Source organism: Anolis sagrei, chromosome X (assembly GCF_037176765.1).
Source record: "Anolis sagrei isolate rAnoSag1 chromosome X, rAnoSag1.mat, whole genome shotgun sequence".
Taxonomy (NCBI): Eukaryota; Metazoa; Chordata; class Lepidosauria; order Squamata; family Dactyloidae; genus Anolis; species Anolis sagrei.
Window position 1 is genome coordinate 62,497,450 of NC_090034.1, and position 27,169 is coordinate 62,524,618.

The 27,169-nt window shown below is 47.0% G+C and overlaps 1 protein-coding gene across 2 annotated transcripts; it reads right to left on the minus strand.

Moving 5' to 3' along the window:
- Positions 1-272: 272 nt before the first annotated feature.
- On the minus strand, positions 273-25,548 carry MAP1S (microtubule associated protein 1S). 2 transcript variants are annotated; one of them, XM_060784721.2, is made up of 7 exons: positions 25,378-25,548; positions 15,546-15,647; positions 10,747-10,829; positions 9,802-9,942; positions 5,942-9,101; positions 4,757-4,974; positions 273-2,644 (listed from the first exon to the last, which is right to left on the minus strand). In XM_060784721.2, exons 1-7 carry the CDS (start codon positions 25,505-25,507, stop codon positions 2,489-2,491), a joined length of 3,990 nt encoding a protein of 1,329 aa, XP_060640704.2. In that variant the 5' UTR covers positions 25,508-25,548; the 3' UTR covers positions 273-2,488. The 2 variants fall into 2 exon arrangements, with proteins under 2 accessions (XP_060640704.2, XP_060640705.2); XM_060784722.2 differs by lacking the exons at positions 15,546-15,647; positions 25,378-25,548 and adding an exon at positions 13,282-13,354.
- Between the last annotated feature and the right edge of the window lie 1,621 nt (positions 25,549-27,169).

Consider the following 27,169-nt stretch of genomic DNA (forward strand, 5'->3'; position numbering starts at 1 on the left):
AAGAGAAAAGGGAGGAAAGGAGGAAGGAAGATAGAACCTATGATTCTCCTTTTAAACAAAAGAAGGAAAAGGAAAGAAAGGAGGATGGGAGGGAGGAAGGAAGGAAGGAAGGAAGGGAGGTAAGAATGAGAGGAAAAGGAAAGAAGGGAAAGGCAGGGAAAGGAGAAGGGAACGAAGGGGAAGAAAGATAGATAGAGCAACTCTTGCTGGAAAAAAAAAGACGGACAGGCGGCCAAGCGGCTCAAGGAAAGCAGACCACTGGGACAACTTGCCTCTTTGACATGTTTTATTCCAACTGGTGCAGAATAGTGAACAGAGAGAGGCCCATTAAGCACTGAAGGTGGGCAACACATCTGGGGATGGGGATGTGTTTTCTTCCGGAAGGGATTCCTCCAGAAGAAAACAAACAAGTAAACAATGCTTTAATTCTATATAAAACGCACAGAACATGAACAGGAGCCATCGAATGCAAGGAGGGGAAACACAGGCGGAGGAGGAGGTGGCGGCGGCGGCCCTGGAATGTAAGGACCTGCCATATTCATTTGGAGCTGTTCTTGTTTTTTTCCTGTCCTTTTCCGTTTGTAGAAAAAAATATGTATATACATATACAAAAAATCAACACTGAAGAGAAAAACAACACACACACAGAAAAAGGCTTTAGTGTCACATTGCAAACAATGCGGGGAGACTGTGGGTGCATCTCCCCCTCCCCGACTTTCCTTCAATAGGGAGCTTGCAACAGAAGAAAGAGGTAGAAGGAGGAAAGGGAAGAAAGGGAGGGACTGCTCTGTTGCAGTTTGTGGAAGGGGGGGGGTCAATAGAAGGGGCGGGCCCTCCATTGGTTTCATTGGGCTCTCGCTGGCCTTGAAAGAGAACTGAATGGGAGGAAAGAAGGTGCAATGGAGGAGGAGGAGGGAAGGGAAGAGGGAAGGAAAGGTGGAGAAAGGAAAAGAAGACAAGAGGGGAAAAAGGAAGGATAAAAGGAAGGAAAGGGAGAGAAAGGTAGAGAAGGGAAAGGAAGTGAAAAGGAAGGAAAAGATAAAAAAGGAAAGGGAAGGAAGAAGTGGAGAAGGGAAAGGAAGAATAAAAGGAAGGAAGGAAAGGGAGGGGAAGGTGGAGAAGGGAGGGAAGGAAAAAGAAGGCAAAAGGAAGGAAGAAGAAAGAAGAGGAAAAGGAAAAGAGGGGAGGGGGAGAAGGAAGGAAAAGGAAGGAAGAAGGGAAAGGAAGTCAAAAGGAAGGAAAAGGAAAAGATAAAAAAAGAAAGGGAAGGAAGAAGTGGAGAAGGGAAAGGAAGAATAAAAGGAAGGAAGGAAAGGGAGGGGAAGGTGGAGAAGGGAGGGAAGGAAAAAGAAGGCAAAAGGAAGGAAGAAGGAAGGAAGAAGAAAGAAGAAGAAAAGGAAAAGAGGGGAGGGGGAGAAGGAAGGAAAAGGAAGGAAGAAGGGAAAGGAAGTCAAAAGGAAGGAAAAGGAAAAGATAAAAAAAGAAAGGGAAGGAAGAAGTGGAGAAGGGAAAGGAAGAATAAAAGGAAGGAAGGAAAGGGAGGGGAAGGTGGAGAAGGGAGGGAAGGAAAAAGAAGGCAAAAGGAAGGAAGAAGGAAGGAAGAAGAAAGAAGAGGAAAAGGAAAAGAGGGGAGGGGGAGAAGGAAGGAAAAGGAAGGAAGAAGGGAAAGGAAGTCAAAAGGAAGGAAAAGGAAAAGATAAAAAAAGAAAGGGAAGGAAGAAGTGGAGAAGGGAAAGGAAGAATAAAAGGAAGGAAGGAAAGGGAGGGGAAGGTGGAGAAGGGAGGGAAGGAAAAAGAAGGCAAAAGGAAGGAAAAAGAAAGAAGAGAAAAAGGAAAAGAGGGGAGGGGAGGGGGGAAGGAAGGAAAAGGTGAATAAGGGAAAGGAAGAGAAGAGGATAGAAAGAATGAAGGGGCAAAGGAAAAGATAAAAAGAAGAAAAGGAAAGGGAGGGAAGAAGGAAAATGTGGGGAAGGGAGGATGAAGGAAAAAGAAGGCAAAAAAGGGAAGGAAGGAAAATGAAGGAAGGAAGGTGGAAGAAAAGAAAGAAAAGGATAGACCAGGCATGGCCGAACTTTGGCCTCCCTCCTGACGTTTTGGACTTCAACTCCCACAATTCCTAGTAGCCTACTGGCTTTTAGAAAGTGTTGAAATCCAAAACACCTGGAGGGAGGCCAATGCCTGGGATAGATGGACAGAAGGAAGGGGAAGGGAAAGGGAAAGGGAAAAGGAAAGGGAAAGGAACAGTGGAAAGAAGATTCCTTTAAAACTTGGAGGGGCCCCGGTCACCAAGGCCCCCTTCTAAAAAACATTGATGTGTGTGTGTGTGTGGTGAGGGGTACCCTGTTTCCCAACCTCATGAAAAACACCCTCCCCCCAAACCAAGGGAGGGGCCCAAGGGCCTTCTTCTGGAAAACATGTGTTCTTGGCTCTGGAGGCAGAGCATGCAACGCAACCAGGGAGGGGGCAGGGCCGATCCATAACTGGCAAATCAGAATTCGACTTTGCAGGCGGGGAAGGTCTCATCCTGCATGGCCACGGTGCTGTTGCTGCCCAGGACAGTGACGCCTAGCGCTTGCTGCCGCTCCAGGGTCTCCGTGTACCAATTGTGCATGGCCGCCGAGTCAAAGGTCGGGATCAGGGTCACCTGAGGTCAGAGAGAGAAACAGAGAGAGAGAGAGAGTCAGGGATCATCCAAGGGGAGAAGCCTTGAAATATCATCATCATCATAAATAGAATAATAATAATCTATAGGTAAAGGTTTTCCCCTGACATTAAGTCCTGTCGTGTCTGACTCTGGGATGTGGTGCTCATCTCCATTTCTAAGCTGAAGAGCCAGCATTGTCTGTAGACACCTCCAAGGTCATGTGGCTGGCAGGACTGCATGGAGCTCCGTTACCTTCCCGCCGGAGCGGTACCTATTGATCTACTCACATTTGCATGTTTTCAAAAAGCTAGGTTGGCAGAAGCTGGGGCTAGCAGCAGAAGCTCACACCGCTCCCTGTGAGCTTGTGATCTTTCGGTCAACAAGCTCAGCAGCTCAGAGCTTTAACCCACTGCACCACCGGATGCCCCATCTATCTATACACATAATGAAAGTGAAAAATGTGTGTGCGTGTATATGGTGGAGGTGTCCACTTCCACGGATAGCCTCCAGCCTCCAAACAGGCAGTAGTTCCAAGTGCTGAGAAGCCTCCAAAGACACTCCTCCACTGACATTGCAGGTTAGAGTGAACGCCATGAACATGTCGCCCAAACCCTGCCAATGTTCTCCCCAAACACCATATTGCCTGCCACCTAAGGAATACTGTCATTCGGCAAGAATTTCATCCCAGATTTGACATGTTTTCTCCACCACAGGCAGGCATCCCAGCGTTCCTTGTGTGGAATTTGCATGACCCCGCCCACTGCCTCTCCTTTAACTCTTTCCTATCCTTTACTATGGCACACAGCAAGCACAGGAGGAGCCCCCGGTGGTGCAGTGGGTTAAACCCCTGTGCCGGCAGGACTGAAGACCGACAGGTCACAGGTTCGAATCCGGGGAGAGGTGGATGAGCTCCCTCTATCAGCTCCAGCTCCTCATGCGGGCACATGAGAGAAGCCTCCCACAAGGATGATAAAAACATCAATTCATCCGGGCGTCCCCTGGGCAACGTCCTTGCAGATGGCCAATTCTCTCACACCAGAAGCGACTTGCAGTTTCTCAAGTCGCTCCTGAAACGACCAAAAAAAAAAAACAAAAAAAAACCCAGCAAGCACAGAGAAATTGATCTGCAACTGAACAGACTGAAGGGGTTTGGGGACTGACTCAACAGTTGTAGCTCACCCTGCATCAAGGCAGAGCACTGTGACCCCCTTCGATAATGGACCTGGACCACACCTGGCATGCAGAACCCCCATGATCAGGTTTGGGGGAATTGACCTTGATTTATAGGAGTTGTAGTAATAATAATAGCATTTTCTATAATAATAGTATTTTCTATAATAGTATTTACTATAATGATGATGACAATGCTATAAGGATAATATTACTATAATAATAATAATAATAATAATATGATACATTAACAGCAATAAAAACAAAATAATGAAAATAATGATAAAAATAAAAGTATAATGTTGTAATATTATGATAATAAAATGATACAATAACAGCAATAACAAAATAATGATAATAATATAAGGAAAATGATAATGCTATAAACATCATAATAATCATTATCATCATAATTATATGAATAATTATTATTCAAGGTGTTTGGCTTTCTGTCTACATGAAGTGGTCACATTCTCCACCTCCTTCCCCCAAAAGTGTGCTTTATGACCCTTTGTTTTGTGTGTGTGTGTGTACATATGTATATGAGAGATAGGTTCAATATCATAGATTTGGAAGGGCCACCCAGTCCAGCCCTGTTCTGAATTCAGCCATGGCCGATGCACACCTGTTGGAAATTGCAACCTTCTTCAAGCCCCCTCTAGATATTTGTTTGTATATAATCCTGTTGCTTCCTTATTGTATGTATGTCCTGTAATGCAGCTTTCCTTACTCTATGTTTCTTTTTGTGGGAGGGGCTACAAACCACATGATTAGGCTCTGAGACTGCTCAGACCTCAGACTCCATTAGACTTTGGGACTGTTTAGACCAACACTTGCCTGCTCTTGATTCTAACAGAGATGCCCCAGGCCATCTGCACACAGAAACTATTTCAAACATATCTGTAACTGGTTATGGTTATGAATGCCATTTTCCAAAAGCACCTGTGTGTCGTGGGGCCAGTGCTGCTTCCCGGCCAGGAGAGCGTCCAGCAGGCCCCGCATGGCCCCCTCCTTGAGCTGATCCTGCCCGCTGATGATGTAGCACTGGGAGCGGACACTGCGGAAGAAGCCCTCGTCCACCCGCTGTGCACTGGCTGCCCCCGGCAAGTAGGCCAGCTCCAGGTAGACCGGGGAGCCAGCAGCCGGGACTGAGCGCGGGCCTGCAAGGGGACGACAGTGAAGACAAAGAGTCAAAGGGCAGTATGTCAGGCACCCTAGACCTACATATCACTCTATCAATGCAGCCGAGGATTGCATTGGCCTCTCTAGCTGCTGCATCACACTCCTGGCTTATGATGATAATAATACAATAATAATACTGTAGTAATAATAATAACAACAACATAGGCCCCTTTCCCATTATCATAAGCTCCTGTTCAGCCTATGATAATGATAATAATAATACAATAACAACATAGGCCCTTTCCCATGGCGTTCCCAAGCCCATTCCCTCTATATCTCCATATAACCCTATTGATGCAGCCTAGGATCATGTTGGGCTCTCTAGCTGCCGCATCTCACTCCTGGCTCATGTTCAGCTTATAATAATAAAATAATAATAATAATAATAATAATAATATAACAACAACATAGGCCCCTTTCCCATTATACTAAGCTCATGTTCAGCTGGTGAGAATGATAATACAAGTTAACAACAGCAGCAGCAAAGGCCCCCTTCCCATGGAGTGTTCTCAAGCCAGGTTCCTCCCATTCATCCTATATCATAAGTTAATGCTCAGCTTACGATAATGATAACAATAATACAATAATAGTAATAACAACAACAACATAGGCCCCTTTCCCAAGGTGTTCCCAAGCCGATTCCCCCTATATCTCTATGTAACCCTATTGATGCAGCTTAAGATGGCATCTGCCTCTCTAGCTCAGGTCTGGGCAAACTTCGGCCCTCCAGATGTTTTGGACTTCAACTCTCACAACTGGGAGAGGGCCTGAGTTTGCCCAACCTGGAGGGCCAAAGTTTGCCCAGGCCTGCTATAGCTGCTGCATCACACTGTTGACTCATGTTCAGCTTTTAGTCTGCCATGATGCCTAGGCCTCTTTCCCACAGTGTTCACAAGCCGTCCCCACCCCTAATCCCATCCTCCCATTGGTTCCTGCACTGCTCACCTGAGACAGAGGACCTTCTGGCGGATTGGGATCCCCTGTGGGCAGGTCCCCGCTGCCCCTGGAGAAGGGAGGCCTTCCCGTCCCCGCTCGCCCGCCCGCCGAGGGCTTGTGTCTTGCTGCCGCCGCCAGTGGAAGTCCTGGTCCGCTCCCCTGGGCCGGTGGAGGACGGCTTCGCACGGCCAGTGGGGCCAGCAGAGGCGGTCCTCCCTTTGGCTGGGGCTGACTTCACCCTGCCCTTGTTCCTCTCAGGGTCGGCCATGCAGAGACCTGGTGGGGCGGCCAGCGGGCGGGGGTCCTTCAGGGCAGCAGGCAGTGGGTCGCGGGCCACTCTGGCCAGGCCGTCCTCCTCGTCGTCCTCCGAGTCCATCCCGGCAGCCAGGGGCAGGTCAGAATCCGAGAGCGTGGGCAGCGACTCGCTGATGGAGGTGGGCGTGGTCTCGGTTGGACGCCGGCCTCGGGATGCCTTGCTGCCAGTCATCTCCTGGGAGCCCCCGCTGCTGTTGGAGCGTTCTGACTTGGGATGCTCAAACTCACAGGGGGAGACCAGGCAGAGGTCAACGTCATGGGGTGGGCGTAGGGGCAGGGCCAGGCCGGCCTTGGCTTTGGGGTCCGGCTCTCCTATGGCCACCACAACGGCCTCCTCCTCGCTGACCGGGGGCAGGACCTGCTCGAAGGAGACGGAGAGTGACTCATCTACCTCGGTGGAGTGCGGGGAGCCCACCTCGGCCGGCAGTGATGGGGTGGTCAGGGTTGGGGAGGCATCATTGTTCTCGTGGAAGGCAGCCCCCGGAGAGAGGCGGCCCCCGGACAGCCCCCCTGAGGGCCTCTCCTGGAAGAAGGAGAAGGAGTTGGAGGAGTCAGAGTGGGAGGAGGCAGAGTTGTCATTGCGGCCGCCGTTGAGGACGACGATGACACGCTCCTCGGCTGGAGAGAAGGGCAGCGGGGAGGGACCAGAGGGGCTCCCAGGGGACATCATCTCCAGGGTCTTCTCCTCAGAACTGCCCCCCACTCCGCCACCCTCCTCCCCCTCCCCCATCTCCAGCAGGCCACTTCGGTCCAGGCTCTGGGGGGTCTGGGGTAGTGGTGAAGGGGGGCTGAGGGTGTCCCGGAGCAGGGACGGGGGCTCTCCGCTGGTACTGCGCTGCCGCAAGGCCTGAGGGCTTTCTGCCTCAGGGACTGTGTCCTGGAGGAGGGGCTCAGCGGGGGAGGGCTCTGGCCCACTGAAGGCTGGAGTGACAACCATGCCCTCGTCGGTGGACAGACCACTGGCCTCCTCAGGTGGGTTCTCAGGAGAGGCCTCAGAGCCCTCCGCAGGGGCTCTTTTGGGGGGAGCCTTGCCCTTCAGCTTCTCTGCCTCTTTCTTCGGGGAAGGGGCTGCGGCCTTCTTGAGGCTAGTGCCCCCCAACTTGGCGCCGGAGGAGACCCGCTTCTCCTTGCCAGGCAGCTTGGCTTCCTTCCTGGGCTCCTCCTTCTTGGGGGCTTCTCTCCGGGGGGATTCTCCCTTCCTGTCCTCTTTCTTGGGGGCCTCTCTCCGGAGGGCTTCTACCTTCCCGTTCTCCTTCTTGGGGGCGTCTTTCCGAAGGGCTTCTACCTTCCCGTTCTCCTTCTTGGGGGCGTCTTTCCGAAGGGCTTCTGGCTTCCCGTCCTCCTTCTTGGGGGCGTCTTTCCGAAGAAGTTCTGGCTTCCCGTTCTCCTTCTTGGGGGCGTCTTTCCGAAGGGCTTCTGGCTTCCCGTTCTCCTTCTTAGGGGCCTCTTTCCGAAGGGCTTCTGGCTTCCCTTCTGGCTTCCCTTCTGGCTTCCCTTCTGGCTTCCCTTCTGGCTTCTTGGGGAGCCTCACCTCCTTCTTCTGAGCCTCCTTCTCCAGGGTGCCTTCTTCTTTGGAAGTTGGTTTCTTGGCCTCCTTCTTGACCACCGGCTGCTTCTCCTTGGGCTTCTCCTTTGGATGGGTGTCCTGTGGAAGCTCCTCCTCTTTTGTCTCCTCCTTGAGGGGCTCCACTTTCTCTTTCTCCTTCTCCTCCTCCTTGGGGAGCTCCTTCTTTTCCTTGGGGCTGGAAAGGCTGGACCCTGAGCGTAGGCTCTCCTGGCTGCCGCCACCTGGCCTCCTCCATCCCTGATTGTCCAGGTCGCTCTGAGTGACCAACGGGTGCCGCAGGAAGTCCAGGTGCCGGACCTTCTCCAGCCCCTCCAGGACACGGCTCTGCGGGGTGCAGCCAGGAAAGAGGACCCGCACCAGCTTCTCAGAGGGGCTGGCCGGGTGCCAGACTAGCAGGACACAGACGGAGGTCAGGCAGGGCAAGGGAAGTGCCTCCAGGCCCTTGGGCAGGGGGCCACCGGCCCACTCTTTCCGCAGGAAGTCCAACTCTTTGCTGCCCTTGATTGGGTGCAGCACAAACATATCCAGCCGGCCCACACCCATCTTCTCAAAAAGGACGGTGGGCTCCACTTTCGGGCCGGGACCCCTGGAGAGGGGCAGCGGCCGGACGCCGAGGCGGTCAAGGCAGTGCAGGGTGAGGCGGGCCTCGTCACAGCTCCGCAGCAGCGCTGTTCCCAAAATCGGCTCATCCTCCTTGAGGCCCCGCAGCTTCTCCGCGGCATTGAGGAAGACCACCCCCAGTTCCGGCGAGATAAGGTTCCGGGCACATTCACCGCCCACTTCACAAGGGAGGCCCTCCTGCTCTGCCACTGCCTCCATCTCGGACAGTTTCCGCTGCAGGAGGCTGTTAACCCCAGGGAGGTTGTCGGTGCCCAGGTGGGTGACCAGCAGGGCATCCACGCGGTCCAGGTGCCGCACCAGCTTCCAGAAGGAGGAGCGGGGGTCGGAGCCACCATCCACCAGCACGTTGAAGCCGTTAACAGCAAAGAAGGCTGCATCGCCACGCCCGCCGGGGAAGACGTAGCAGCAGGGCCGCGCCAGGCGCAGGAAGCCCACTGCCCCGGGCGGCTCCAGCAGGTCGAAGGGTGAGGGCGGCTCCAGCGACTCCGAGAGGTACTCCAGGAACTCCCCCAGGCCCTCCATTCCCGCCGGCAGCACCAGGCCCGGGTTGAAGCGAAGCTCCAGGTGCCCCTCCAGCTCCAGGGGGCTCTGGCCAGGGTCCCACCACTCCGGACAGACCACCGTCAGGCGTGGCCGGGCAGACGCTGAGCCCAGCAGCTCCCCCACCTAGATAGGAACAGGAGGCGGCGGTCAGCACAGAAAAGAAGGCTGTGGGGCTTAGGAAGGACTTCACCAGGGGGACCCTCTGCCTCAGTCCAGTGGAAGCTCCTTCTCCTGAGGTTGGATGGCCATCTGTTGGGGGGGAGGGAGGGGGGCTTTGATTGTGCTTTTTGTGTAAGAAGGCAGAAATGGGTTGGACTGGCTGGCTCTTGGGTGGTCCCTTCCAACTCTAGGATTCTATGATTCACAGAATACGAATCAATGACTAGGACTCAGTGGAGCCATGGGTTCAAATGACAGGAACTGAGATTCCATCTGAACCTGCATAATGGCAGAAGGGGCCTTCTTTAAGGTTTCTTTCAACTATACAATGTTATGATTTTGCAGGACCGCTTCCTTCCTTCCTTCCCTTCCTTTCCACAGTCCCACCAACAATGCATCTGGACCAAAATGGGCACACAGGCGGAAAGTCCCAGCCAGGGTTCTGGGCTCCAAGGGGAAATAATAAGAATAATAATAAACTTTATTCATACCCCACCACCATCTCCCAGAGGGACTTGGGGCAGCTTACAACAATAATCATGTAAAGTGCTTGATGAAATCTATGGGAAAGCAACTCCTCCCCTCCCCAAATGCAAGGGGGTCCCAATGGAGTCTGAATGGAAGAAAGGAAAGAAGGAAGAAAGGGGCATCTTGAGAAGTTCACCTCCTTGTCAGCCAGGACCTGGAGGAAGTCCCGGAGGGAGAAGGAGCCCCTCTGCAGGACCAGCTCCCCGGTCTCCTCCACAAACGGTCCAGCAAAGACCACCAGCTTGTCTCGCGAAGGGTCTGTGACCAGGTTGCGGAGCTGGAAAAAAGAAAGCAAGTAAGAAAAAGAAAGAATGATTAACCAATGAGATGTCAGAAATACTGAAAATTAACTAGGTATTTTAATTACAAAAATGTGAGTCAAGCACTGAAAGGGTTAAATTGATACACTGACTCATCAAAAGTTGCAGTTCAATATAAGCTAGTGTGCCTATAGCTTAGTAGCCCTCAGTCTGTGAGAGGTCTCTGTGGAAGAAGGGCCTTAGTGTGTTAGTAACCCTCAGTGTTAGTTCGTCTCAGTGTGAGAGAGGCTCCGGTCTGAGGTAGCCGTCAGTGTTAGCAGACCTCAGTGAGAGTAGGCCTCAGCAGGAAAAAGGCCTGGAGTGAGAAGCTTCGATGAAAGAAGGCCCAGGTTGAAGGCCATCATGTGTAAAGCTGCTGTGTGAAGCTCCTGTGTAACTTCGGTGTGAGAAGAGGCTCTCTGAGAGTGAAACTGTTTATGTGCATTAGAAAGAAGCCCAGCGTGGAAGCGAAGAGGGAAGTATAAAGAGCTTTATTTGTGTTACGGAAACCTAGTTCTTGTAAATAGTGCAATCATATTATTTCACCACAAAGAAAAGCCTCCTAAGGAAGAGATAATATTGGTCCGTGTGTTTTTGTTCTTTTTATCACTTTGGGCTACTGGTGCTGGGTCACGCTGCTGCTAATAAGCTACTCTGCTGTATGAGGAGGGTCTTTTCTTAATAAGCACAGCGCCCAACAGGAGACGGCCAGCGAGCACAGGCGGGACAGCAGACCTCACTCCTCGGGCCCTTCTTGTGGTGTTGAGAGTGAAGCGCCTCACCTCATCACAAACGGATGTGTCCGCGGGGTTCAACAGCACCAGGGCCTCCAGGACGTCTCCACGGTGATGAAGGGCCCGCTGACCTGCAGGGGCCAAAGCAGAGGAGAGAGGTGGGCATCACCCCACTCAAGTCTGCAGTCCTCAATGAGAAGAAGATACGCAGAATCAAGATGGCTGAGGGAACCCCTCCTTTCCCCCTCATTTCTGTTGCCATGCCTGTGTACTCTCTCTCTCCTTTCTCCTGCCATCCCATTGTTATTTACTACTATAATTATTATCAGTATTACTACTACTATTATTATTGTAGTAATTATTACTATAATATGTTATTATGGTTTTATTATTACTATGATTCCACTCTTAAAAGAGACTAGCTGTATTTATTATAATATTACTACTATTACTATTGTTACTAGTAGTATTACATAGTATTGTTACTTCTATTTTCTTATTACTATTACAAGCATCACTATGTTATTATATTATTGGTATTTATTATTTACTAGCTTGGGGACCCGGCGCTGCACGGGTTTTTTAAGAAAGGAATTGTGTATCAAGGTTGGTCATTATCAGTTATTTTTATGGCTCACAGTGTTCTCAGGAAGTTAGTGAAGGTACTGCGAGTCCCATCATTTTTGGTCCATCCTCCTCCAAAGTGCACCAGGACGGAGAGTGGGTCATGGGGGCTCTGTGTGCCAAGTTTGGTCTTGATCAGTCAATAGATGAGGGTTGCAGCAGTCTTGGGAAGTGAGTGGAGGTACCTGAAGTCCCATCATCCATAGTTTGTTCTCCCCCAAACCTCACCAGAATGTTGAGTTGGCCATGGGCGTTCTCTGTGCCAATTTTGGTCTTTATTAGTATTTGGATGAGTGTCGCTGTGGTTTCAGGAAGTGAGTGAAGGTACTGCAAGTCCCATCATCCATCGTCCGTCCTTCCCATAACTTAATATGGGAGAGCTTTCTGGGAGTTGAAATGTGTAAAAATAAGTGTGTGTATATACACATACACACTTATATACATACAGAATCCCTCCCCTGCAAGTTCCCAGCAGCCCAATGGAGGTGCCCAGAGCCCCGAGTCTCAGGCAGCCATGAGGGAAAGGAAAGGGAGGGGGTGGATCTGGAGAAGTGTGCTTTCTCTCTCTCTCTCTCGCTCAATCCTTCCTTCCATCCTTTCTTTCTCCCCTCCATCTCATGTTGGGCTTTTTAAAATGCCCAAGTAGAAATGCAATGGGAGAAAGGAAGGAAGGCAAGCAGGCAGCAACTCCAGGAGGAAGAGCAGGCTGGCTCTAGGTGTAAGGAGGAAGAGGATGCCGCCTCTCTTTCTCTCTTGGCTGGCAAGGAGGTGAAATGCTTTGGACCAGAAGTGTTTGGGAGGGAAGAGGCAGGGGCTAGCAAAAGGGAAAGATGGGCCACCTTTTCCTCCCTCTCTCAAGCCACCTGTCTCTCAACTGTTGTTTTTTTTCTCCTCGTGCAGGAGGGAGGGGCGAGGGAGGGTGTTCTTTTAACGCATGCTCTGTATAGTCATTTAGGCTTGTGGGGGTTTAAGTTCTTTCCAGTTAATTTTTTTGTTTTTTTGAGTGAAGGACATAGATTGCTTTGGTTAGTGTCTTGGGTCCAAATTTGGGGTCAATTTGCCCAGCAGTTTTTGAGTTTTGTTAATCCCTCAAATGAACATTACATTTTTATTTATATTTACTAGCTTGGGGACTCGGCGGTGCTCGGGTTATTTGACAAAGGTATTGCTGATCCAAATTTAGTCTAGATCCCATGTGAACTACAACTCCTATATGCAAGTCCCATCGTCCCATCGTCCATTCTCACCTTCTCCCTTCCCACCTGTTTCCCTCACACTTTTTTAGCACCCTTTCCCACCCAATCTTCCCTTTTTCTAGTTTCCCCCTTCCTATCCCAGTATTTACCACCCCCATTCCCCAGTCCCTCTCTCTCCACTTTCCATCCCAGCCTTTCCCAGGTTCAAACCTCTTTTTCCCATTTCAGTCTTGCCCCCTTTCCCACTGCAGTTTCCCACTTTCCAACCCTCCTTTCCATCCCAACCTTTTCCAGTTTCCAGACCCCTTTTCCACCTCAATCTTTCCTCCTTCCCCAGTTGTCCCATTCCCACCCCAACCTGTCCAACTTTTCCAGATACCCCCTTTCCACTTCATTTCCCCACTTTTTCAAACACCCCTTCCCATTCTTTTTTTCCCACCCTCTTATCAAGTCAGTCTTTCCCACTTTTTCTCATTCATATACACATACAGCATTTTCCCAAAATGTATACTGTTAACATAAACTATGGTGATTATTTGATTATTGTTGTTTTTGTTATTGTTACATTTATTATTTTACTTTATTATTGTTATAATGTTATTATTACATTTATTATTTTCTTTTATTTATTATAATAAATGTATTATTTTTCTCTATTATTGTTATTACAATTTTTTAACTCTAATATTATTACATTTGTTTTACTCTGTTAATATTATCACTACATTTTGTTATTTTTGTCTATTGTTATTACATGTATTACCTTTCACCTTAAGAACAGACAAGCATCCCGAGCTCTGAGGAAGGAATCCCACTGGAGCATTGCAGCGCACCCAAATACCTGGGAGTCACTCTGGACCGTGCTCTGACCTACAAGAAGCACTGTCTGAATATCAAGCAAAAGGTGGGTGCTAGAAACAATATCATACGAAAGCTGACTGGCACAACCTGGGGATCACAGCCAGACACAGTGAAGACATCTGCCCTTGCGCTATGCTACTCTGCTGCTGAGTATACATGGCCAGTGTGGAACACATCTCACCACGCTAAAACAGTGGATGTGGTTCTAAATGAGACATGCCGCATTATCACGGGTTGTCTGCACCCTACACCACTGGAGAAACTACACTGTCTAGCCAGTATTGCACCACCTGACTTCTGCCGGGAAGTAGCAGCCAATAGTGAAAGGACCAAGGCAGTGACATCTCCAGCCCATCCCTTGTTTGGGTACCAGCCAGCACGTCAACGACTTAAATCAAGAAATAGTTTTCTAAGACCTACAGAGACACTCACTGGAACACCCCAGCAAGTGAGAGTCCAGAAGTGGCAGGCTCAAACCCAGAACCTCAACCAATGGCTGATACCAAATGAGAGACTCCCCCCAGGGCACACAGAAAACTGGGCGACTTGGAAGGCACTGAACAGACTGCACTCTGGCACCACGAGATGCAGAGCCAACCTTCATAAATGGGGCTACAAAGTGGAATCCACGACATGCGAATGTGGAGAAGAGCAAACCACTGACCACTTGCTGCAATGCAACCTGAGCCCTGCCACATGCACAATGGAAGACCTCCTTGCAGCAACACCAGAGGCACTCCAAGTGGCCAGATACTGATCAAAGGACATGTAATCAACTACCAAGCTTGCAAACTTTGTGTTTTGTCTGTCTGTTTGTTTGTTTTCTTTAAAATGTAATACAAATGTCTTGTTGGTCCTGACTCGATAAATAAATAAATAAATAACATGTATTACTTTACTCTATTATTACATGTATTATTTTACTCTATTGTTACTATTATTACATTTATTATTTTACCCTATTTATTATTATTGCAAGGATACGTAAGCACATTTACATTGAAGAAGGTTAGAAGAATGGTTTAATCAGAGTTGGGCAGACTTACGGAATCTTAAATTACAGATGTATGTAAAGTTTTCCCAGTGTTTATGGTAAAATTAGGTGCCTCGGCTTATATTCAGGTTGGCTTATACTCGAGTATATATGGTAGTAATAATAATAAATCACAGATTAACTAATGAATAGGACCCGTAAGCAATCAAGAATAGGATGAGGTGGGGATGATGTAATGCAGCAGGTGGTTGGTTAAAAGGAATATAAATGAAGCATGCAACCACAACGTGGGGGCTTCCCTGGAGTGGAGAGTTGGGGGCTTCCCAATGACAGAAGTTGTGGACTTTATATCCAGAGATCAGCACTCTCTTCCACTGCATAGCCTGAAGTTTGATAATGTTGGAAATAGCAACCTTTTTCCAAAACTCCACTAGTTACTTGTTATGTATATAATACAGATTGGTAACTGTATTGTATATGAGTGTATTGGTATGCAGTTTTCTCTAACGCTATGTTGTGGGTGGGGCTGCAGACCATGTGATCAGAACTGGGATTGTTCAGTACTCAGACTTCATTGGACTTTCAGACTAGACAGAGACTTATCAGACTCTCAGACGAGAAGAGATACTTCAGCCTATGGACTGTTAAGATTAAAAGAAAGATGCAGAGAAACTACTTCAAATCTGTAACTGGATAGGCAAAGTACCTGTATGTTGAATACATGAAGTTTGTGAGTAAACCAACTACGTTACTTTTAAAGAAGTCTCCTTATTTTGGTCTCCTGAGAGCATGATGTTTTAAGGGAAAGTAGATGTTTTTGGGCAACTGAAATAACACTTCTGAACCTCTGTGAGATATATATGTGTATGTGTGTGTTTGTGCATTGGCATATCTTTGTCTCTAACAGTTTGAAGAGATATTTAGGTATATCAGTCTAACAGCCAAGAATGGCCTTGCATGAATGCTAGTGTTGACTCAAGCGAGTTTTTAACTCTTCTCAGGGAGAGTCCTGATTTTCCCAAAATAGTCGTTAATCCCATTTCCCAAAAGGTTATGGCACCCTATTTCCAAAAGCCTTGCCTTCCCCCAATAGCAGAGTGCATGCTTTCCGTGGATATGGCTTAGGAAAGAAGCCAAGGGACGGGGGAGATGAGCAGTGTCTCCCTCCTCACCTTTGACGATGTCCGAGAAAGTGGCCGAGTGGCGGGAGACAAAGAGCTTGAGCTGCTGGTCCAGGTTGCAGGCCGCCAGGTCGATGTCCCAGGAGCGGATGCCTAAGCGAGAAACAGACTTATTGTGGAAACAAGGATTGAGGAGGCAGCTTCACTGGAGACCCCATTTCCTCCTAATAATAACAATTCTTCCAGGAGTGGGTTTCTCTTCCTTCATACAGGCAGATTTCCCTCACTTCCTGTTCTCTCAGTCCTGTTCTTCACTAGGAGTTGTTTTCAAGTCAGATGTTTGTAACTCGAGGATGGACCAAAGCCTGTTATTGATTATAGGCAAACATTGGAAGACCAGCAAATGGTTTCATTATTAAAGTACACAATAAAGACAAGTTCTGGGGAAGGATAGTGAAAAACAGTGCAGCAGCCCCCCCCCCCCCCCCAATGCAAGGACCACCAGGGACAAACTCTTAAGAGTCTTAAGAGTTAGAAGAAATTGTGTGGGCCATCTAGTCCAACCACATTCTTCCAGGCAAGGAAAGGCATATCAGAGCCCTTCCGGCAGAAGGCCATCTCGGGGGAGGGCGGGGGACATGATCGGACGGATGACAAAGGCTCCTTTGGCCCCAAAATGAATGCAAGGAGGCTCCGGCGCTCCCTTCCTAAAGAGGAGCACACTTTGGGATCTCACACAAGAAAACAGAGAGGATTCCCTGGGATGACCCCATCCCTCCTCACTCCCTTTGCCCTTTCTAAAGGAGGAAAGAAACACTGCTACTGCCCCTCATATTTCCTGTTTGGTGGAGAGGAGAGGAAGCCCAGGCAAAAGAGGAAGCACATCAACGCCACCGCCTAATAAGGGGTGGATGTCTCTGATCAAGGGGAAGCGCCAAGGCAGATGGGGAGGCACCAAGGAGGGCACTTGGCTGTGAGTCCAGGGGAGGCCACATGTGTCCCTCCCCAAGGGCCTCTCTCAAAACCTGCTGCCTTTTCCAGGCCACACGGAGGCTCCTAGGAACCACAGCCAGAGGGAAGGCCAACAAACACAGAGAAGAGCGCTTTTGCCATGTAGAGGAGAAGGAGGCAGCAGGGACACTTCACAGCTGTTGATCCTCACCTGCCTACATCTTCCAGGAGCAAGGAGGCAGGCAGGAAGGAAGAGGAAAAGGAAAGGAGGGAGGGAGGAATTAAGAAGTCAGAAAAAAGGGAGGGAAAGGGAAGGGGGCAGGAAGGAAGGAAGAGGAAAAGGAAAGAGGAAGAGAGGGAGGAATTAAGAAGTCAGAAAAATAGAAAGGGAAGGGAAGGGGCAGGCATGAAGGAAGAAAAGAACAAAAGAAGGGAGTGAGGAAGGGAAGAATGAAGGAGTCAGAAAAATAGAAAGGAGAAGGAAGGGAAGGAGGCAGGCAGGCATGCAGGAAGGAAGGAGAGAGGAAAAGAGGAAGGGAGGGAGGGAGGGAGGGAGGAAGGAAAGGGGGGAGGAAAAAGGAAGAGAGGGAGGAGGGGGTTAGGAAGAGAGGAATGAAAGAAGGAAGGAAGAAGGACGAAGTTAGGAAGGGAGGGAGGAAGCACAGGGAAACACAGGGAGAGGAAGGGAAGGAAGGAAGGCAAGGGAGGGAAGAAGAGAGATCAAGGGGAAGCGCCAAGAGAGTGAGGGGGAGGGTTAGGAAGGGAGGAAGAAAAGAAGGAAGTTATGGAGGAAGGAAGTGAGTGAAGGAAGGACAGAGAAACAGGAAGAGGAAGGGAGGAAGGAAGGGAGGGAGGAAAGAAGGGAGAGAAAAAGGAATGGCGGAAAGAAGGAAGGAAGGAAGGAAGGAAGGAAGGAAGGAAGGAAAGAAGGAAAGAAGGGAGGGAGGAGAGAGTTAGGAAGAGAGGAAGGAAAGGACAGAGGGAGGGAGGGAGGGAGGGAGGGAGTAAGGAAGGATGGAACAAAAAGAAGAGGGAGGAAAGGGGCAAACAAGGCAGGCAGGCAGCAATAAGGAAGGAAGGCTGTGTCCTTTTCAGGAGAGAGCCTTTTTTGGGCAAAGAGATGGCTGGGACTCACAGGAAGCAGGGCAGCCGCAAGCATGGAGCAAGAGGAGGCAAACGGACAGGTCTTAAACAGGCAGGGGATGGAAGTAGCGCTTCTGAGGGGAGAAAGTGACCGAAGAGAGCTGCGCAGGAAAGGACTCTTGCTACAGCACACCAAGAATGTTTGCCAGGGCTGGCTGTCATGCATAACTTCTCAGTAACTTTAAAGCACAGGTTCTTTTATTGCAATGTCCAGTGTGAGAGGGTATATCAGAACTTTTACACAAAATAAAACAATACCCCATTTACTAGGCTGACCAATTTTGCCGATCAGACTGCTTCTGAAACCAAAATGTAACTCATCTACCTTATCTTTTCCATTTTACTTTATCAATTCGCAAAATCATAACTCCAATTACTTTTTATTCAACCATAAAATACCACATCTAGGTAATATAATACCATTTTGTAACAAGCACCCCATTTTCCTTGGATAGAATTCCACAAAAAAGAATTTCATAAAATAAAATTCAGAATCTCCTCTGTTCTTCCTCCTGCACATTTTCCTTTATAATCACCAAGAGTCCTCCTGTACCAAAGTTTAAAATTCACTTAGATCCTTTTCTACATATAAAGGGTCAAAACTGCATCTTGCCCTAAATTGCAACTCCTGCCATTATTTTTTTTTACCTCTGATCTTTGACAAAGAGACCCCTTCTTCTGTCAATTTACTGTAAAAACAACTCCAAATTCAAATGCTATCTTCCCTCATTGGAAAAGATTTTCCTCTAAATTCCTTTTAAAAATCTTTAGCCTTCCCATGGCTTAAAAACAAAACAACCACAAGCAACTATACCAAGAACCTTCCTCCGCCTCCATATAGGGATTATGGAATTCCAATTCATTGAAACCACTCCAGCATATGTACTTTTCCAGAGAATTTGGACTCTATCTTGTTCCCTCATCGTCTGCAATTCTTCAAGATGGAGGAACAGAAGCCATCATTTCCAGAACAGATGGGATGGCTCGAGAAATATGCTTCCTCCCGGGGGCTCACCAGGCTCCTCAAGCCCCAACACGGTCCCGTCCCCCCATGTTGATTCATGTAGGAACCAATGATACTGCTAGGCATACTTTTCAAAGGATCATAAATTATTTTCGAGCTCTCGGAACAAAGCTAAAACAGTGTAATGTACAGGTGGTTTTTTCATCCCTCCACCCAGTTGTAAGACACGGCCCTACAAGGACCAGAAAAATAGTACAGGTCAATAACTGGCTTAGAAAATGGTGTCAGGAGGAACGCTTTGGCTTCCTCAACCATGGCTTGCTTTTCCAGGAGGATGGTTCACTGCCAAGGGATGGGTGCAACTCACACAAGTAGGAAAACACCTTTTTGCTCACAGACTCGCAAACCTCATTAGGTGCACTTTAAACTAGGTCCACCGGGGGAGGGGGACAACAGCCTTGCGAGGCATGCACAAGAAGTGGAAAAAGGGAGAAATCACCAAAGAAGAACTCAAACAAATAGCCAACTCCTGTAGGGAAAAGGTCCGCAAGGCTAAAGCACAAAATGAGCTCAGGCTTGCCAGGGACATTAAAAACAATAAAAAGGGCGTCTTTTCTTATGTCAGTAGAAAAAGGAAGAACAAGGAGGCGATAGGGCCTCTTCGAGGAGAAAATGGGGCAATGATGACAGGGGAGAGGAAAAAGGCAGAACTACTAAATACCTTCTTTGCCTCAGTCTTCTCACAAAAAGAAAATCATCTTCAACCTCAGCAAGATGGAGTGGATGAGGGATTAGAGGACATCCAACCCCAAATTGGGAAATGAGTTAAAGTCCCCAGGGCCAACTACACCCAAGAGTATTGAAAGAACTAGCGGAAGTCATCTTGGAACCATTGGCATTCATCTTTGAGAGTTCTTGGAGAACGGGAGAAGTCCCAGCAGATTGGAGAAGGGCCAATGTGCTCCAATCTTCAAGAAGGGAAAAAAGGATGACCCAAACAATTACCGTCTGGTCAGCCTCACGTCGATACCAGGCAAGATTGTTAAGGAAGTGGTCTGCAAACACTTAGAAACAAATGCGGTCATCGCTAATAGTCAAAACGGATTTATCAAAAACAAGTCATGCCACACTAATCTGATCTCTTTTTTCAATAGAACTACAAGCTGGGTAGATGCAGGGAATGCCATAGATGTAGTGTATCTGGACTTCAGTAAGGCTTTCGACAAGGTCCCCCATGACCTTCTGGCAAACTAGTCCAATGTGGGCTAGGCAAAACTACAGTGAGGTGGATCTGTAATTGGTTAAGCGAACGAACCAAGAGGGTGCTCACCAATGATTCTTCTTCATCCTGGACAGAAGGGACGAGCGGAGTGCTGCAGGGTTCTCTCCTGGGCCCGGTCACCACAACTGAAGAGATATTGACAAGCTGGAATGTGTCCAGAGGAGGGTGACTAAAATGATCAAGGGTCTGGAGAACGAGCCCTATGAGGAGAAGCTTAAAGAGCTGGGCATGTTTAGCCTGAAGAAGAAAAGGCTGAGAGGAGACATGACAGCCATGTATAAATACGTGAGAGGAAGTCATAGGGAGGAGGGAGCAAGCTTGTTTTCTGCTGCCCTGAAGACTAGGACGTGGAACAATGGCTTCAAACTACAAGAAAGGAGATTCCACCTGAACATTAGGAAGAACTTCCTGACTGTGAGAGCTGTTCAGTAGTGGAACTCTTTGCCCCAGTGGAGGTTCCTTCTTTGGAAGCTTTTAAAACAAAGGCTGGATGGCCATCTGTTGGGCATGCTTTGAATGCCCATGACATTGGACATACAGACATACAGATTCTATGCAACTACATTGGATTTACAATTACATGGCTAACAACCAAACAAAAAGGGAGTTACATTTTCGATCACCATTCACACACATACTCATTTAGATGATCCCTCGTTGTCCGAGTAAGATTGTCCTGGCGGTGGATACTTGGAGCCCTATTCTTGACCTGCATGTTCTCCCGCAGTGAGGGCATCAGATTTCAGGTGGAAGGCGGTCCCGGTCAGGGTTGACTTGACGCGCCTTCCTCTTGGCATGTTTCTCTCTTTCACCCTTCATTCGTGCCTCTTCAAATTCGAAGTCTTCTGATCACAGCTGACTTCCAGCTAGAGTGCTCAAGGACCAGGGCTTCCCAGTTCTCGGTGTCTATGCACAGTTTTAAGGTTGGCTTTGAGTCCTCTTTTCCTGTCCTCCAACATTCTGTTTTCTGTTCTTGAGTTCGGAGTAGAGCAACTGCTTTGGGAGACGGTGATCGGGCATCCGGACAACGTGATCGATCCAGCAGAGGACCACTGCTTTAATGCTGGTGGTCTTTGCTTCTTCCATCACGCTGACATTTGTCCGCCTATCCTCCCGCGAGATTTGCAGGATTTTTCAGAGGCAATGTTAATGGAATCATTCCAGGAATTGCATATGTCTGCAGATTGTACACATTTCACAGGCATATAGAAGTGTTGGGAGGACTATAGTTTTATAAACAAGCACCATGGTATTCCTATGGATGTCCCGGTCCTCAAACACTCTGTGCTTCATTCAGAAAAATGCTGCACTCATAGAGCTCAGGAGGTGTTGTATTTCAGTGTCAATGTACATGCATTCATCCTCAAGCATCCAAATATTACCATATCCTTTTCTCCCTCCTTGGAGAAGTACGTCTTAGGCCAGACCCTGCTTTCCTGCAGCCTGCCAATGTACAGTTCCAAAACTGCCATTACTTGAAAACTTGAAAACTCCAAAATGCATCCTTTCCCTAAGCAGAATGGCAAGGACGAGATCTCTGTTTTCCATACAGCAGAACCTGACTCCCTGTTTCTTTGTCAGTGTTGATGTGGAGTGTCTGGTTTGCCCACCCCTGGAATATATAACATATCATTGTCCTTCTTTAAGGGTCCCTTTCAAACCTAAAACTCCAAAAGTGCACTTCTTCCTCTTCCCTTGAGAAAGAAGCCCCAAAGTAACCGGACTGCTCTCTTGCAAATCTGCCACTCTCCGAATACACTATCTTTTCCTTCCCATGGAGCAGAGCATGGTGGGTGGAACGGACTCAAGTCTGCCACACTTTGAGAATTATTAGACTGAGTCTTTTATAGGAATATTCTGCTGATGTAGTTTCAAAGTTGTAAATTAATGATAGACGTCTTCCATCCTGGATCCATCTCAGTTTCCTGGCCACACGCTGACTCTTCTTGACACAAAGCTTGTGTTGACTTCCTTCTTAACATTGTAAACATTTATCTTATCACTGTCCCATTCTTATCAGAGTTTAATTTTCAGTTCTTATTAGCAACTTTTAATTACAGTCCTGCAAGCAGGTTTAGTCATTGCAGGCCTTGGTCTTTTAGAATTAGTGTCTCCAACATTATTAACTCCATCCATACATCCTTCCATTCATTCCCACACATATATTAAATTCACATTTATCAAATCTGCAATGACATTTTCATTATATGGACAGTTCCCTTCCAAAGAGGCCATGCGCCAGAGGTGGCCCCAGGGCTTTTCCAGCACAAGCTCCCCTTTCTTCCAGAATTGGGTTTCCTGGGGCTGCAGCCGCATGATCTGCGCCTGGATCCTCATGCGCTTCTCCCTACGGTGCAAGCATTAATCCCATGCCCTTCTAGGCCTGATTCATGCGTCTCTCTTGCGGAACACGTTACATTACATTTTGTTTGTAGACCTTCTGTTTCTAAAGAGCAACCAGGGAAAAGCTCAATGATATGATAACATATTTCTAAAGAGGGTTTACTGTCTTATGGTCTTAAAAAATATTTATTTCACCCATTTGTGTCCCATTCTTCTCACCCCCGAGGGGGACTCAGGGCAGCCTCACAATACATTCCTGTTTACTTTGACAGAAACCCAGATGCATGCATCTGTTGATATAAAGTTACTCATATAAATGGAGCATAAGCATAAAACCAGGAATGTAATACAATATATTATTATTATATTTATACCCCGCTTTATCTCTCCCAAAGGAGGATCAAACATATAGTATGTATAACTTCTTTTCATTGTCAGTAATGTAAAGCAACACAATCATCACTGCATATAACATATGGGTAATATTGTATACAATAGCATAAAATAATATAACAAAAGAATGATACCTTATACACCCCCTCCCCAATAATTTGTCCCTCCTCAATTTCCAAAATCTATCTTGAAACATAATAATACAATATACATTTTAAAATATAAATGGACAAATGCCATATAAAAAGCCAGATCTGGCCACAGTGGTCCATGCCTTAGTTACATCTCGGATTGATTACTGCAACACACTCTACGTGGGGCTGCCTTTGAAGATGGCTCAGAAACTGCAATTAGTGCAAATGTCAGCAGCCAGATTACTAACCATGGCTAGCTAAAGCAGCTCCACTTGCTGCTGACAAATTTCCAGTCCCAATTCAAAGTGCAGGTTATCACTTGCAAAGACCTATATCAGTGGCTCTCAACCTGGGGTCCCCAGATGTTTCTGGCCTTCAACTCCAAGAAATCCTAACAGCTGGTAAATTGCCTGGGATTTTTGGGAGTTGTAGGCCAAAAACATCTGGGGACCCCAGGTTGAGAACCACTGACCTATGTGGTTTGGGTCCTGCCTATCTGTGAGGCTGCATCTCCTTTTGTGAACTGGCACAGGCTCTAAGATCTGCCAGGAGACCCTCCTTTCGGTCCCGCCTCCTTCTCAACCACAGTTGGTGGAGACAAGGGAGAGGGCCTTCTTGGTGGCGGCCTCCTGGCTAGCCCCCACACTTCAATATTTTCAGAATAACGTGAAAATATGGCTCTTTAAACAGGCCTTTGAACATGATTAGAACTCCAAACATCGAAAACATGAGACCTAGTGATTCATCGCACTCCAGCACTTTATGTGACTGATATTGATCACAGCCAAGATAATACACTTATAAATGGAACCATTGCGTATAAATAACTAGCTGTCCCCTGCCACGCGTTGCTGTGGCCCAGTCTGTTGATCTGGAAAATAAAGTAATGAAAAAGTGTTGGTTTCTAATATATGTAATTTCTTTATGCTTGTGGGTAAACAGTACTTCTTGTTTCTTTGTCAGTGTTGATGTGGAGAGTGTCTGGTTTGCCCATCCCTGGAATATATAACATATCATTGTCCTTCTTTAAGGGTCCCTTTCAAATCTATGATACTATATCTGTGGGTGTGTGAATCATATCTATCTATCTAAATATATATCTATGACTGGATGGCTCTTTGTCAGGAAGGCTTTAATTACGTTTTCTTGCCCTGATGAAGGGAGTTGGATTGGATGGCCTTAAGTATCTTCTGTTAGTCATTGGGGTTCTGTGTGCGAAGTTTGCCCGATTCTGTCGTTCGTGGGTTCAGAATGCTCTTTGATTGTAGGTGAACTGTGAATCCCAGTGACTACAACTCTCAAATGTCAAGGTCTGTTTCCCCCAAACTCCATCTGTCTTGGGTGTATTAAGTGTTTTTGCCAACTTTGGTCCAGATCCATCATTGTTTGAGTCCACAGTGCTCACTGGATGTAGGTGAACTACAACTCCCAAACTCAAGGTCAATGCCCTCCAAACCCTTCCAGTATTTTCTGTTGGTCAGGGGAGTTCTATCTAGCTAGCTAGCTAGCTAGCTATCTATCTTCTATCTATCTATCTATCTATCTTCTAGCTATCTTTCTATCTTCTATCTATCTAGCTATCTTCTATCTATCTTTATCTATCTATCTGTGTACCAAATTTGGTTCAATTCCATCGTTGGTGGAGTTCAGAATGCTCTTCGATTGTAGGTGGACTATAAATCCCAGCAACTACAATTCCCAAATGACAAAATCATAATTTTGTGAGTGATGGTCACTCCTTGTGTTGTGAGACGTTTTGTTGCCAAATCTGGTGTGATTTCGTTCATTGGTTCTTTTGCTTTTAAGGTACTCATTATGCACAGAGCATTTAGATAGATAGATAGATAGATAGATAGATAGATAGATGATAGATAGTTAGAAGATAGATAGATAGAAGATAGATAGAAGATAGATACATAGATAGAAGATAAGATAGATACATAGATAGAAGATAGATAGATAGAAGATAGAAGATAGATAGAAGAAAGAGACGTTTTGTTGCCAAATTTGGTGTGATTTCGTTCATTGGTTCTTTTGTTTTTAAGGCACTCATTATGCACAGAGCATTTAGATAGATAGATAGATAGATAGATAGATAGAAGATAGATAGAAGATAAGAGATAAATAGATAGAAGATAGATAGATAGATAGAAGATAGAAGATAGATAGATGATAGATAGATAGAAGATAGATAGATAGTAGATAGATAGATAGATAGATAGAAGATAGAGACGTTTTATTGCCAAATTGGCATTTTTATATATAGATATAGATAGATAAGTAGATAGATGATATATATAGATATAGATATAAATAGATAGAAGATAGATAGATAGATAGATAGATAGATGGTAATAGTAACAGTTGCGATGCTGCTTAGATGAAGTAGGTCATAGTCCATACACTATATCAGGCATCCACAAACTTGGGCCTCCAATTCCAAGAAGCCCTAGCCAGCTTGTTCCATGGTCAGGAATTCTGGGAGTTGGGGGCCAAAACGGTTGAAGGGCCGCAATTTGAGGATCCCTGCACTATACAATACCCCAGAAAACTTGTAGGGTATCATACACCACAATACCATGGAGTGAGGCAAAAGAGGATGCAAACCCCGCCCCCTTCGGGACCCCCTCCCCACTTCTGGCCCCTTCCCCCCACTTCCGTCACGCTCCTCACCTGCTCTGAGGGCCTCCAGCGTCGCCTTCCGTAACCCGGCCCGGGCGCCTCCGGGGCCGAACACCGCCAGCAGCGAGAATGGGACCTCTCGGGACTCCGCTCCCGTCCCTGCTTCTGCCGCCGCCGCCATCTTGCTTTGGCGCCTCAGAGGCGTCGCTAGGCCCCGCCCAATGCAGGCCCCGCCCTCCGCGTCACTGGCAACCTATGGGAGAGGCAGATTGCCTTAGGGGAAGGGCTTTTTCTTTCGGAGACAGAACCCCTCCTCCGCCGCCGTCACAGGCGACCAATGAGAGAGGAGGATTGGCTGATGGGCGGGGACTTTTCCTTTCGGATAGAGAGAGAGGAGGTCGCTCCTCGCGTCACTGGCGACCAATGAGAAGTGGATTGGCGGGAGCTTATCCTTTCAGAAAGAAAAGGCCGCCGCCTCCGCCATCTTGGTGTGGCGCCTCATAGGCGTCTCTCGGCCCCGCGCCCTCCGGCCCCGCCCCAATCGCGTCACTGGTAGCCAATGAGAACAGCGGATTGGCAGAGGGGCGGGTCTTTCCCTTTCTGAGACAGAGAAGACCGAGGAGGCGCTTTTTGAGCATGCGCATAGGTGGCCTAGTCTTCATATCCCGCTTTCTCTCTGCATCTATCTATCTATCTTCTTTCTTCTATCTATCTATCTATCTATCTATCTATCTATCTTCTATCTATCTACTATCTATCTATCTATCTTCTATCTATCTATCTTCAATCTATCTACTATCTATCTATCTACTATCTTTTATCTATCTTCTATCTATCTATCTATCTACTATCTTCTATCTATCTATCTTCTATCTATCTGTCTTCTATGTATCTATCTATCATCTATCTATCTATCTTCTATCTATCTACTATCTATCTTCTATCTCTCTATCTTCTATCTATCTATCTATCTTCTATGTATCTATCTATCTATCTTCTATCTATCTACTATCTTCTATCTATCTATCTTCTATCTATCTATCTTCTATCTATCTATCTATCTATCTTCTATATATCTATCTATCTTCTATCTAGCTAGCTATTTTCTTCTAACTACTATCTAATCTATCTATCTTCTATCTAGCTAGCTATCTAAATGCTCTTCTATGTATCTATCATCTATCTATCTATCTTCTATCTATCTACGATCTATCTTCTATCTATCTTCTATCTATCTATCTATCTTCTATCTATCTTCAATCTATCTTCTATCTATCTATCTATCTTTTATATATCTATCTTCTATCTGTCTATCATCTATCTATCTTCTATCTATCTACTATCTATCTATCTTCTATCTATCTATCTTCTATCTATCTATCTATCTATCTATCTAAATGCTCTGTGCATAATGAGTTCCCTAAAAACAAAAGAACCAATAAACAAAATCACACCAAATTTGGCAACAAAACGTCTCACAACTCAAGGAGTGACCATCACTCAAAAAATTATGGTTTTGTCATTTGGGAGTTATAGTTGCTGGGATTTATAGTTCACCTACAATCAAAGATCATTCTGAACTCCATCAACAATGGAATTGAACTAAACTTGGCACACAGAACTCCCATGACCAACAGAAAATACTGGAAAGGTTTGGTGGGCATTGACCTTGAGTTTGGGAGTTGTAGTTCACATAAAGCCAGAGAACACTATGACTCAAACAATGATGGATCTGGACCCAACTTGGCACAACCCCATGAACAACGGAAATGGGGCAATCTTCCCACGCAGAACCCACATGACCAACAGAAAATACTTAAGGCCATCCAATCCAACTCCATCA

Coding starts and splice junctions, on each gene's coding strand:
- MAP1S (XM_060784721.2), bottom strand. CDS start 25,507: ATGGCGGCGGCGGCAGAAGCAGGGACGGGAGCGGAGTCCCGAGAGGTC. Junction 15,648..25,377: donor GCTGGAGGCCCTCAGAGCAG/GTGAGGAGCGTG, acceptor TTTCTCGCTTAG/GCATCCGCTCCTGGGACATC. Junction 10,830..15,545: donor TTTCTCGGACATCGTCAAAG/GTGAGGAGGGAG, acceptor TGGCCCCTGCAG/GTCAGCGGGCCCTTCATCAC.